The sequence below is a fragment of the Lycorma delicatula genome, chromosome 2 (assembly GCF_047948215.1).
Source record: "Lycorma delicatula isolate Av1 chromosome 2, ASM4794821v1, whole genome shotgun sequence".
NCBI classification, from domain to species: Eukaryota; Metazoa; Arthropoda; class Insecta; order Hemiptera; family Fulgoridae; genus Lycorma; species Lycorma delicatula.
In genome coordinates, this window is record NC_134456.1 from 129,239,180 (window position 1) to 129,254,177 (window position 14,998).

Consider the following 14,998-nt stretch of genomic DNA (forward strand, 5'->3'; position numbering starts at 1 on the left):
AGGTCACACATAATCACTAAAATAACAACTTCCAATTTTTGAAGTTCTATACACATGTAACGCGGGTGAATTCGCGATTGAGTATGCTGGTATTTTTATGGTTAAATATATTTATTTAAATTTTAGTGATTTAAAAAAAATAATAGGTTAATATAACTAATAATTTGATTAAATTTTGCAAAAGAAGAATATTAATAAAAGATTAAGAAAGTTGTTAAAAAAAGTAAAATAATTATTTTCTATTTTACTTTAGAAAATTTTAAAATTGTTACTAAATTAATAAGTCATTTTATCAGAGCCTTGGCATTTTAAATAATAACTAGTTACTAGTGAAGTCTGAACGGCTTGAATCTTGAGAACGAAGGTCAATATTGTAGCTTCTTAGTTAATTCTTTAAATTAAATGGATAACAGTCACAAATAATGATATTATATTTATTTATAAAAAAGATAATAAGCCAGTAAGTATTACGTCAAGTATTTTTTGTATTTATTTAAAAATAATCCTATTTTCCAGATTAGCTAAGTGTATTAAAATAGTTTATTTAATTGATGTATTAAAGAATAAGATAGCTGAGATATATATTCGATGGAAGCATCTTGTTCATTGGTTTTGTTCGGTCTACTCTTAATATTATAATTGAGTACATGTATTTCGTTGATTTATGAGGGATTCAAGTACAAGGACCTTGCTGTTCAGTTAACACTACAACTTTCAAAAGTTTTTAAATCACCTAACTAGTACAGTTGTTATTGTAACGATGAAAAAAGTACTTCTATCTTGGCTTACAATTATTTTCTACCACTTCATATTTCATAAGATATTCCAGTATATTTTATAAAAGATAAGCTTACGTAAAAAAAACAAAAAAAAAAAAAAAAGAACAGAATGACTGGCTGACTGGCTCTAAAGCGTAGGAAAACTATGATTTGTAGCGTTGCGTTAATGTTACCACTAAAATAAAAGCAAAGAAAGTAGAAATCGTTCGCTACAACGCGTAACTTGACCTTGATTGTAATAACTACGTTATTTAGAATATTCCCAGTAATTAGATAACACTATGGTATTAAATTAGGTAATTCATTACAACTAGTGGGTATTTATTTATTTTTTCTTTGCTCTGTCAAAGTTATTTAAGGAGAAAAATCTGACTGCTTCTTCCTACAGCAAACGACTTCTAATCGACCATGATAATGTCAGAAAATAATCTTACAGTTATGTCTGTTGAGTAAGTTTTATCGTTTTTCTAATATAACCGATGTTATTTACAAACATTATTTTAAACTGTATATTACTTTTTCGTATAAATGTACATATTAAGTTACGTATAATTTATTATTTTAAGGTTAATAAATTTCAACATTTTATTTGACTTTCTAAATTTCTTACTTTGATTTTTTACTTCAAACAGAAAAATATGTAGTAAATGTTTGAAACGTAAATATGTTATTTAGAAAAAGTATACGGTAATTGAATCGTAAATACTCACAGCAAATGGTTGTTTTTATACAATGGCGGGATTACCTTTAAAAACTGAGAGTAGCACTTTTCATTTTCAGTTTTCCCTCATCTGAAGGCATTTCTAGATACCTTCTGCCGAAAACTTCATCTTTTTAGCTTTCCGAAAGTTTTTCAAATAATCATCTAGACCTTATGGTTTTTTATATTCCTCTTGGGAGCATGGATTCAAGATACCTCCAATTTTTTTCTATCTGATTAAAAATGCCTCATTTTTAAACCTTCTTTCTCTTATCTACCCAAAAGAGGGTAGTCTACAACCGCTTAAAGGACTGAGAAACAATCATGCTACTTTACACTGTTTCCAATCTAGAAGTAATAATACTTCGGATTTCTGAAAATTTCAGTTTTCCAGCTTATGAAGAAGTATTGAAAAAACTCCTGGAAAAACTAGCATACTGAAAGCTAATGTTTTTTTACGTAAGAGAACTATAGTTCAATTATTAAGAATATAATTATTTTATGGAGTCCAGAAGAATAAGAACTTTGAATCTATTTTTTTAACGATAACGAGTTAGAACTGGAACATCAAAAGGAATTTCATTGCACGCTTTGGGATAATTTTCTTTCTTCGAAATTATGAAATATTTATTCTTTTCTCTTTTGTCTTCTTTATTTAATTTCTTCTTTTTTTTGGTTTTTCTTTATATTGATATATATTTTTTTACTTTTATCGTGTTTCATTTTGTAATTAAATATAAAGTACACACATAAGTAATTTTTTTCAACATTCTACTTATTCTCAGAAAAATTAATCGAAATTTTCAGTGATAAATATGGCTTCGAGGCAGCTATTTAAGATGTTGCTTTAAAAATACATAACTGAACAGTTCCTTTTTATTCCGTGTGGTTTTTTATTTAATTTTCTTTTTCTTCATTTTAGTTTTATTTTTATTTCCTTATGTTTACGTTGCAATCTTTTCAGTTAGTGAACAATAAACAACCTCTCCACAACACAATGAAATGAAATGAGGATGATATAGAGTTGTGGCTATTAAATAACGAGATTAATGCTGTAAAATATTTTATTCTAAATTTATACATATTTAATTATCATCCCCTTCAATATAAACCCCTCCTCTATCCCTTTAACGCTCCATTCGAATTTTCCATTGTTCGAAACAGTGCTGGTAGTCTTCTGCGTCTCTTTCATGACGCGTGCCGTTTTTTCTTTCACAGCTTCAATGGTCTGAAATCTTGTTCCTTTTAATGCAGATTTGACCTTAGGAATGTCTCATGGTGCCAGGTCAGGCGAATGGTCTAACACTGGAATGTTATACTTGGCTAGAGACGTCTTGACAGACAATGCAGTGTGAGCCGATGCGTTGTCCTGATGAAGAACAGGACAATAATAACAGGACAATAATTTTTTCTGTGTTGGTATAATGTATCTTCTGTGTGTTTATTAAGTAAATTGTAACAAAGTATTCGGCCGCTATTCTTTAGCTAACTGGTATTATAGTATACAATGTTCGCTGACTTAGTGGAAGGGAGATTATAAGAACATCGTGAGTGTCTGTTTAAACAGCATGTGGTGTACAGGCAGTCACTTCTTCCACAATTCGGGTAGTTTTTTCTTATTTTTTCACGGAGTTGAACAAGGACCTTGAATAAAGACAAGAATAGTTAACCGACGGTCAGATCGGATCAGATAACTAATTTTTTCAGTATTTTATCCGTTTTTGACGTGGGAGGGCGATCTGGACGAACATCATCTTAAACGTCTTCTCGGCCATCTTGGAAACGCTTAAACTACTCAAAAACCCGCGCACGTGAAAAACATTCATTGCCATATACTTTTTTTAATAAAAGATAAGTCTCAGTAGCGGTTTTTCCAAGTGTCATATGAAATTTCACAACAGTTTTTTAGTCTAATAAAGTTTGTTCGGCAAAACAAAAACAACTGATGTTATCCAAACGAAGGCCACGGCCAGACTAATATGTCTACAGAAACTGTAGTGGCAATAATCGAAAAAGAAGACTTCACGCTACACAGCTGTCGGTCGTACGAATTTGGCGCATGCACAGTTCTTCTGTAGCAGCATTAGTAGTCTCGTTATTTAATAGCCACACCTCGTATATGACATTTGAATGAGATTTTGTCTTATACAGACTCAGGCTGACCATTCCAGAGACGTGTGGTTAACTGGATCCCATCCACCAAAGTACGAGGGCTATCAGGAAAGTAACTTCCAGTTCGTTATAAATAAAACACCAATTGATAAAAAAAAAAAAAATTTATATATATATGAAACAGGGTGGATAAAGTGACAAATGAAGAGGTATTGCGGCAAATAGATGAAGAAAGAAGCATTTGGAAAAATATAGTTAAAAGAAGAGACAGACTTATAGGGCACATACTAAGGCATCCTGGAATAGTCGCTTTAATATTGGAAGGACAGATAGAAGGAAAAAATTGTGTAGGCAGGCCACGTTTGGAATATGTAAAACAAATTGTTAGAGATGTAGGATGTAGAGGGTATACTGAAATGAAACGACTAGCACTAGATAGGGAATCTTGGAGAGCTGCATCAAACCAGTCAAATGACTGAAGAAAAAAAAATGAAACAGCTTCATATTTTAGCTACTTTTCTACATAATTGCTGTTCAAATTAAGGGACATGTGATATCTGTAAACAAATTTTTGAAGTCATAAAACTTGCCGCCTGTGAATTAAGCCAGGTAGTAGTCCCGTTATTCAAAATCTCGTCATTTTCAAAACACTGCGGCGCTAACCATTTTTTCATTTTCTGGAAAAGGTGATAATCAGAGAGAGCTAAATTAGAGCTATATGGGGGATGGTTAAACAACTGCCATTTGAATTGTCGATTTGGCGTTGACTGCGTACTGCAGTATGCGGAGGAGCCTTGTCATGAAGAAAACGATGCCTGAACTCAGCATGTCGCGTCGTTTGTTTTGTATGATCCTTCTCAATTTCTTCAACGTCTCGCAGTGATTATCAGCTTTTTCCGAAAATGAAGAAATGGTTAGTACGCAGCGTTTTGAAAATGAGGAGTTGAAAAACGGTATTACTACCTGGTTTAATTTACAGGCGGCAAAGTTTTATGACAAGAGTATTTAAAACTTACTTACAAATATAAAAAGTACCTTAACTTATACGGAAATTATGTAAAAAAGTACCTAAAATATGTAGCTATTATATATATATATATATATATATATATATATATATATATATATATATATATATAATAACTTATTTTTTTATCAATCGGTGTTTTTTTTAATAACGAATCGAAAGTTACTTTCCAAATAGCCCTCTTACACCGATATCCACTGTCTAGTATTCAAATCTGTATCAAAGCAATTTATTTTAATTTACGTTTTATTAGTTTACATTGTATTACTTTTTTTATCATTAATATTTAACCGATATCTTAATCAAATCTTGCATGTTTTATTATTGCGTTCCTTGTTGGCATTTTTGGTATACTAGTTTGACTTATTTTGTTTTACTCTTCATTCAATTGTAAATTATTTTTCTAAGGAGCCAAAATAAATTTGCACATACAAAAAAAATAAATAAGTTCGCGAGAAGAACAGTGATTTCTGTTCTTTAGTTTAAAAAAAATGCTTAAGCTATATTTTTACTACGTTTCATAGTATAATTAAAAACATGATTTCCTACCAACATTTTTCAACATTTGTTTAATGGCGAATTTAAATCTACTTCATAAGATTGGTTTTCAAATGGGTTTTTTTAAGAAGTGTGATTAAGTAGATTATGCTAAAGCACATCATATTACTTCTTTACCTTAAAAAATAATGAAGTGCTCTTGGATTAAAAGGAGTATTGTAAAATTTAAATAACTGATATAAATCTATAAAACAAGTTTTAAAATTTTATCTTTTTTTGTAAATAATTTTTTCTGTGTTGGTATAATGTATCTTCTGTGTGTTTATTAAGTAAATTGTAACAAAGTATTCGGCCGCTATTCTTTAGCTAACTGGTATTATAGTATACAATGTTCGCTGACTTAGTGGAAGGGAGATTATAAGAACATCGTGAGTGTCTGTTTAAACAGCATGTGGTGTACAGGCAGTCATCAAACAGCATGGAACAACTACTCAAGGTAACTTTTACCCTTGCATTATATTAATTAATAGTTTTTATTGTTTTCTCCCTTTTGTATAATAAATATAATTTGACTACATAAGGTCGTTCATCTTTTTAATAAACTGATTTAAGTTAATTAAAAGTAATTTTTTTTTTAATTGTTTGTATATTTTTATTTTTTATTAACTAAGAGTTGTTTCAATAAAAATGGGTTGTTGTGTTAATACACTAAACATATCGTAATGTTCAGAATTTAACTAAATTTTTAAGTTGCACAGGTTCGACAGATTTTTTGATAAATTATAAAATTTGCATATTACACTCGGCAAAAGAAAGTAAAACTTTTTTCGTCAACTTGTGTGTTTCAGAAATTAAATATTATCACAAAAATAAATGACTTATTAAAGTAAAAGATTGTAAACATTTTTCTATAATGAGGTTGATTATTAACTTTTTTCTTTCTTGTACGAAGTAAAGGAAATATTGTGATCACGAAAAATCTCGGTTTTCAGATTTCAACGGAAATATCTATTTTGACCATCCTTGAATCCATTTTGACTAGTTTCGGCGTAACGTCTTTACGTGTGTATGTATGTATGTATCTTGCATAACTCAAAAATGATTAGACGTAGTATGTTGAAATTTTGGATTTAGGGCTGTTGTAACATCTAATCGTGCACCTCTCCTTTTGATTGCAATCGACTGAACCAAAAAAGCCCAGAATACAAAACAATTTGGATTTTTTACTTTTTCTTAACTGCAGTAATAAGCTCTCATTGAGAGCTTTTCAAGGATATATCATAAGTGTTACTTATGTTTATTGGTTCCAGAGTTATAGCCAAATAAAATTTTAATTAATGAAATATTTGGATCTTACAAGGGAAAGCATATCGGTTCAAATCAGACTTCAATTCATTTTTTTCTATAACTTTTTTTAAATTTATTTTTTCAACTTTTTTTTAATTTTCTTATATAAATTTATTAACAATTATTATTAACCCGTGATTGTAAAACCAAAAAAATTACAATAAATAATTATTCAATAATAACAATAAAAAAATATATATATGAAAAAAAATCAGAAGTTATTAGTGAAATAAAATTTTATGTACTTTTAAAATTGTTAATATGTAATCTAACAGACATTATTACATATGAGTATATATAATAGATTAGGTAAAACATCTGATTATTTAATATTAATTGAAAATTATAATTTAGAATCGTATTATTTTTAGATTTTCTATTATAATTTTATTTAATTATTCAGAAATTTCTGTTTAATTTTATCTACATAAAATTTAACTACGGAGTAACTGAAAAACAGACCCTCACAAGAACAATATATACACTGAGACATACATGCTCGATCTTTAATAAATTGCAAAAAGTTTTTATCTTTTAGTTCATTACTCCTCTGATATTATCGGACAATATTCTCCCTAAGGCGGAGTTAATTATCAAATCATTTATTTGTTTTTTATTGCCAATCATTTAATCGCTCTTTTGTTTGATTTAATTCTTCTGATCTTAAATTGTGTACACCTTCTCTAGTTTTCAAATTTTCTCTTTCTTTATATTCATTATCCTCTCTTAATCTTTGTATTCTTTCTTTGGTTTTAACATTTTCTTCCTCTTTATATTAATCATCTCTTAATTTTTTTATTCTCCCTTGTACTTAACATTTTCTTCCTCTTCGTGTTATCTTTCTTTTTCCTGTATGATTTTTTTTTTCATTTTTGATTATTCACCAAATAATCCAATAATAAAACTGAATATTTTACACCGTAAACTAACATTTGTAACCAGTAACATTTGTAACCAATTAACATTTGTAACCAGTATATAAGAGTTAGCTAAACGGAATAGTTTAATTATTACTAAGTTTTATTTATACTACACACCAGAAATCTGAAACTTTTGTTAATCAGCAACTCAAGAAGATATGAATAATACTGATCTAGTAATACGAGTAACAAAGAGGCTTTTATTCTAATATTTCATGTAAGATTGTTGAATTAATAATCGTATAAGTATTTGATGTTATTAAAAACTAATATTTCAGCAGTCGTGTAATTATCCACTTTATTAAAGAATTGGAAGATCGTATCTCACTTTCAAATGAAATAAATTTAAATGAAGTGCATTAAAAATGTGTATATGTAATTTAATAAGCGTACAAGGAAGTCATGTGGTGTTGACATCAGATTTGTTATCATATAAATTAATTTTTATAAAATTTCTTATTTTGTGTTTGAAAACAAAAAATATTTAAAATTTATTTATAGATCATTTACATAAATCAGTAGATATAGAAATTAATTAAAATAAGTAAATTAAAACCAAAATTTAAAATTGAATAAATAGAAATTCTTTAGAGAAGTAGTACGAAATTGATACTACAGAAATTAGAAAAAAATTTATTATAAATTACAAAAATAAAATGGTTTGAAAACTTATGGTATAACTTTAAAAAATATTTAATTTTTAGGGTATCATTTGTAACGTTTTAATTATATAAGTAAATACCATTTAAAAGAAAAATTTTTGAATTTTAAAAATACATTTTTAAATTTCTGAAATACTTAACACTATATACAACCGTTTCTGTTTAAACTTTTTCGCAATCTTTAATTTATTATTTGGTAATAAAAATAATTTACTAACTTTTTCAATATTAAATATAATTATTTTTAAATATAATTATTTTAAATAATTTTTATTTAGTTTTATTTAGTTTAAATATAATTATTTTTATTTTATATTATTTTTTTCTTTACTACCGATTAATCCCCCAAATTAATGGTTAAAGTAGATTTAAAATTATATCAATTTATTTGCGCACGTGCTCGTGAGTGTGTAAGGATGGGTGGTTACCCATCCTTACCACAACCAACCGGTTGTGGTTATGGTTAAAGTATAATACATTGAGCTTTTCTACAAATATGTTGACGTAATTATAACTGCAACTATTTGGTAGGGTTATTTCTGTGACAGCAGAACAATATAAATTTAACGAATTTTTATACCAGTAAATTCAATATGTTATGACGATTGTAGTGTGTTCTTTTTTTTAAACAAAATAACTCAAAAATACAGTGAATAGCAAAAGCTGCCTCTTTACTTAAAAACAGCAGTTCTCCCGGAATACTTGGTAAAATTCTATTAGTTTTTTTAAGTTTGAATTAAGGTCAAAACAAAATCATCTTGTCAATTTAATTAAAAACGGACAAGCTTATCGAAGTGATATCAAAACAGTTAAACTATTTAATATGAAATTTTTTGTTATTTTCAATATGTAAGTATTTAATATGAAATTTTACATCGCATGACCATTTATTTTTATTTCTAATCAATCACTCATTTTTAATCTTGTTTTTAGTTAATTATAATTTTTAATTTATAGGAAAAAGGTCTGATGTGGGCACCACATGACTTCCCTGTACGCCTATTAAATTGCATGTACAGGTTTTTTTTTTTTTAAATGAAAAGTATATAAAATTTTATTTCATTAACAACTACTGATATTTTTTCATATTTTTTTTTTATTGTTATTGAATTATTATTTATCGTAAAAATATGTTTTTACAATCAGACATTAATAAATTATTATATTTAAATTAAAAAAAGTTACAAAAAAAAGGCGATTAAGTCTGATTCGAACCGAGATGCCTTTCCCTTCTAATATCCAAATATTTCATTTGGATATAACCGGAACCAATGAAAATAAGAACCACTTATGATATATTGTTGAAAAGTTCTCAATGAGGGCCCTTATTACTGCAGTTAAGAAAAAGTACAAAATCTAAATTTTTTTGGATTTTTTTAGACACTTTTGGTTCAATCGATTGCAATCAAAAGGGAGGTGCACAACTAGATGTTACAAGAGTCCTAGTTCCAAAATGTCAACATCCTACGGTTAATAGTTTTTGAGTTATGCGAGATACGTACGTACGTACATACATACAGACGTTACGCCGAAACTAGTCAGTAACGGATTCAGAGATGGTCAAAATGGATATTTCCGTTGAAATCTGAAAATCAAAATTTTTCGCGGTGACAATACTTCCTTCCTTTACTTCGTACAAAGAAGTAAAAATTAGTCCTTCCATAATAACCTATGCTATATTGTATTACAAATCATAACTTTTTGTTTACTTACAAACCGGATAAATAATAAGTTTTGTAAAGCAAAGTTATTTAATCCAATTTAAAAAAATAACCACTGACGATTTATTTTTAATTATAGTGGAACTCGTACTAAAATTACAAATAGTACCGTAAAGGGCAAAAAATATTTTTTATAATTTACCAAAATTTGAAGTCTGACGCTTGTAACATAAATTGTTACATGAGTTACCAATACTCACTAAGTTTTATAATAGTAAATCCGAAATGGATGGTTACATAGTCTAATTTAAGCAATGGATAAATTAAAATGTCATATACTTGAATAATTAACTACATTGTAAATTGCTTACTTATTTATTTTCCTACAAGTAATCCTTTTATGAAGGTCATTACACCAGAGAAGTGGTTTGATATATACGTTAAATGATACAGGTGAACTTAATTAGTGGCATCACTAAACAATGTCAAGTGGGAGCCGTATACGTCATGTACAGCATAATATATATATATATATATATATATATATATATATATATATATATATATATATATATATATTTAACCACATGATTTTATAAAGTGCAATATTATTTATTTTTTATTTTCATTTAATATATGTTTCAATAAAATAAACTCATTAACATTTATGTTTTAAGTGCGTGAAATAAATTATCGAAATTGTTTTATTTTTATTAAACAAGTTTTAGACTAGCTAGGGGCTCTTTCCCTTGATTATCCAATTATCCAACAGCCAAATAAAATGTAAACTTAAATACGTGTCCATCAGCTAGGAACAACCGTCAAATATGTAATTGATGGATTTTTAAAATTATTTTTCTTTCAAGCATAATTTCTGTAGTTTTGATTTGGTTTGTATGTTTTATTATCTCTTAACTGTCTGTTGAAGTATAACCACACGTAATTCATTCACATTACTCGTGAATATGTATACTGTTGTTATAAAATGAAAGAATTTTTCTATCGAAAAAATGATTTTGAAGTTGAGAACACGCGCATTCAAACACTATACTCATCAAATATTTAATATTAATAAATTGATATAATATTAGTTGTTAAATTTAATTTTTATTAGTTTTTATTCATTACATATTTTTACGCAAAATAATATAAACAAATATATTAATCATATTATTAATAATAATATATAAAATTATGTTTCGTGTAAAATTTATGTTTCGTGTAGTATTTTTTTTCGTTACCAAAATACTGTTTATTATTATGTTTAATTAAGTATAATTATTTTCCAGACGTATTTTATTTTAAAATTATTAAATTTATAAAGTAAATTACTGACTATTTTTCCTTTGCCATTAATATTTTGTTCCACCTAAATATCTGTATGAAAAAATTGTTTTTTCTATAACTGACCTAATAAAGTCTCTATAAATGCCTGTGGATAATAATGATAAATAATATAAGGTAACGGAAGTAGTACAGTAACATAATAGGCATTTTTTTTTATTTTTGACAGTTAATAAATAATAAACAATAACTAACAATTAAGTTCATTGGCCATCGGTATCTAACTTACGCGGTCCAGTGATCTAAGAATCATACGATACGTGCCTCTCATTAGCAGTTACAGACAAGCTTGTAGGCACAACCTGTAATTTAAGTAGCCTGCATAACAAAACTTGAAAGAAACATAGACTATACGTGTGCTAATAGAATTTTATACCGATATTAAGATTTTAATGAAAAAATCGTAATTGTGAAAAAGTAGTATTTTTTACAGCATTAGAGTTTAATATTTAGTTTTAGAATAAATGACATTTTTCAACGAATAGTAACAAATAAAAAAGAAAAGAAATATTTATATAATGATTACCTTCGATTTATTTACATAACATGTAGTTTTACAAAGTGACCTTTCGTTGTATATGTAACCTTTAGGATTTATTTGTTCACCAATTTTCTTAATTATTTAACATTGTAAATCCAAAAATATATTTTTCTTTATTTTGCCCTAAAATCTATTTCAGTACTTAAAAAAATAATGGATACTTTTCTATTGACGATTAATGGATAGTCAAAAATACTTCAATGTTTATTAAGAATATAACACATCCAACGTTTCAAAATGATTACAGATTTTTAAAAAAAAATCGCTATCGTAACAATATTTATGCTGCCTAATTTTAATTATTTTTAAAAAAGTTAAGTTTGTTTTATCTAACGGTAAGTTTTTATTCGTTCTAACAGTAATCTTAGCAAAAATATAACAAAAATAAATAACTTCACTTGGCATGAAATATATCTCTTGTGTGTACAAGTATTTACTCGTGCATAACATATATACTATATAAGTACCAGTATATTATGTATACATATTTGGTTTACTAGCACTTCTCCCGCCACCACCCCATTCGGTCGCCCTACAACATAAGATCGAATGTCCGTGCCACGAAGGGCTACTGTGCCTCAAACAGTTTAAGCGACCAATATCCTATTTAGCTCCTTGAGTTAACGTAATAGCGTGAACCGTATAAGCTTGGTAAATACACCATTAGCTTTTTTGTGTCCAGCCGTTCGCTTGTCATATATTAAACTAAATTGGGTAGGCGCACCGTCTATACTATAATATATAACTACCATAAGTGTAAAATTTATCGCGTCAACTTAAATCTAAGGATAGCAATTCGCTACCACGCCTAGGTCGCTGAATGCCAGCAATTACCTGTCCACCATTTATAACGCATGGAGCTATTGACCGATGGCCGATCATTCCTCGAAGGTAGCCTCCTACAGCCGCTCGGTCGGGGTCTTTTCCCTTAATATACTACTGATGCCGGTTGAACAACGGAACCGCATCAAAGAACTCCCACACGGTCCGACAATCGGCTCACGCCATATTGACTTGCCGTTTGTGGGTGGCCCGATTTCTGTCCCTCCTAGAGGGGGCAGTTGAACATCATATGTTCCTTTGACCTGACCTCCTTGCAGATGCACAGCTCATCAGTTACCAGGCGGAAACAGAACAGATATTGTCTCAAATTAACGTGGTTGGTGAACACCTGGACTCCCGTTGCCCATAAAAATGAACTTAAGGCGTACCATCCCCCCACATCCTATATAAATTTATACAAGGATCGTCCCTTAGAAGTGGTGTTCCATTCCTGCTGTCATACTTCCATCGCGAGGCTCTGCATCCTCTTCCACAGGCGGGATTGGAGACTGTTCGAAATTTAGATCCAGAACATTGCGATCACCGTTCCGCTCCTTTACCGGCCCGGCTCGAAATCTCATTCCAAATACCTCGGCCTCCGACCTTTACTCAATTTCCTCACCACTAAATCGATTGGGAGAGCCTTTTCCAATACGGTAGTAGCCTCATAGAAGGCTGTTTTAAAAACACCAGTATATACAATCAAAGCTTTGCGCTGGGCACTCCTTAAATTAAAGTAAGTTCTCTATTCCTATCCAACGTATGTGCCCATAGGGGCGCCACGTACGTGGTCATATTCTTGAAGACACCATGTACAGTTGACAGCCCGACAACCCATAGTCTTTCCGAGCAATTTTAAATTTGTGCATCACAGAGATGGCGTTCGCCGTTACTTGTTTGACGTGGTTGCTAAACAGAAACTTCTCATCGAACAAAACACTTACGTACTTATGAACTCTAACCCGAATGATTACACGGCCTTTATATTTAATGTGGGGGTTTCAACTGCAAAATAATTTGTCTGCGCCCTTCAGAAGCTTATACTGCGTATAAATTTTGATTGTCCATCCAGCCCTCTGCAGTTGACAAGGCTGGTTGTGCCCTTTCTTCCAGCTGCGGTCGGTATTATATGTACACATATAATATTTCTGTATAAATTGTTTAGAAACCACCACGCTTGAGTTCAGGATAATAGGCTATGTCAAAACACTTGATCTTTTCAGACCGCATGTCCTATCCGTCCTCGGATAAGCTGAATTTTGTGGACTTCCATAATCTTCTAAATCACACCATAAACGTCCATCGTAAATGGCTTTATGACCATTTATGGTCGTAAATGACCCACTCCTACCACTGTATGCTTATTTGACTGATCAAATACCAGTATGTAGAATGCCCTTCCTTTGACCAGGTGCCTTGACGTCAGAATGACGATAAAGGTATAGATCTAAAGTTCTACTCTCACGTTAGGTATACTCTTTAAATTTAGTTTTCCAAGAGCGCCTGAAGCCGTCCCAGGCTATCTCCTTCAACATGACATCCAGGTACGTTAGTAAACGAATGGTCAATATCACAAGATATAATCTCACTTTTTCTACAAGCTGCACCATTTCCAGTAGAGTAGTTTTGCAATATATGACAGTAAAAATTCCAGTGAACTACAATGAGGAGCTTCTCCTGACTCTCTGTTCATGAAAGAACGAAATATTTGCGTGAAAGTATACAAATAAATCGCCCGGCAAGCGATCTCTGAATATCCATCTAAATTTGTCCGATGAAAGATGGATACCGGCGTGGATACCCTGAAACAAACTTTGTGTGAACGGTGGTTTAAAAAAGATCTTTTTCAAAAACTTATCCATCCTGTCCGGGGTAGACACTTCATGCGATCTGAAAAGGCTTTTAATCTTATGAAAGCAATTTTGCAGTGCTCTACTGTATTATCAGCTAAAAAATTAATATAAAAAAATATAAAGTTACTATTAAATAATAATTTGTACATAAATATTGTTCAATGCTGCCATGATACGCCCGGAATAAGTTATTTGTATCATTAGAAGAACATAGTATCATTAAATAATAAGTTAATATTGGCCACAAATTTTTCTGCACCTGTCACTATCTAGTTTTTCGTTGAGGGCTTTTGATACGTACATGATTTTTAAAAACAAGAATGTATTTTTTTTAAATAATATAACAAAGTATTTAACCACATCTGTTTATTTATATTATTTGATATATTTACTTTATGTCGAGTTAGTCTTCTCTGCCCTGAAATAAATAATTTTCCAAGTTTTCGGTTTTGTATTCTGTTAAATGAAATATGTAATATTAATTTTGTAATAGCAAAGATACGTCTAGAAAACGTCTTTTAAAAATAATTATCAATAAATCGCAACTTTTTTTCTCTGTGAATTGACATCTCATTATATGGAACGAGTCTGCAGTTAAGTAAATATTAATTACGGAACATTATTTTCTGAAGCTTCAATCCTTTAAAAAGGTGTGTGCACGCGCGCTTATGAGTGTGTCTGAAAATATGAATTTTGTGAATAATAGTTTTAGTTTTTTCTTGAAAAATAAAC

The 14,998-nt window shown here is 29.6% G+C and overlaps 1 protein-coding gene across 1 annotated transcript in view; it reads left to right on the forward strand.

The window, feature by feature from the left end:
- Positions 1-5,577: 5,577 nt before the first annotated feature.
- The window catches only part of LOC142320251 (uncharacterized), a 57,839-nt gene continuing 48,418 nt past the window's right edge, over positions 5,578-14,998 (forward strand). The window contains exon 1 of the mRNA XM_075357954.1: positions 5,578-5,612. Coding sequence (XP_075214069.1) covers positions 5,595-5,612 — 18 coding nt within the window. The 5' untranslated portion in view covers positions 5,578-5,594. The remainder of the gene's footprint in view (positions 5,613-14,998) is intronic.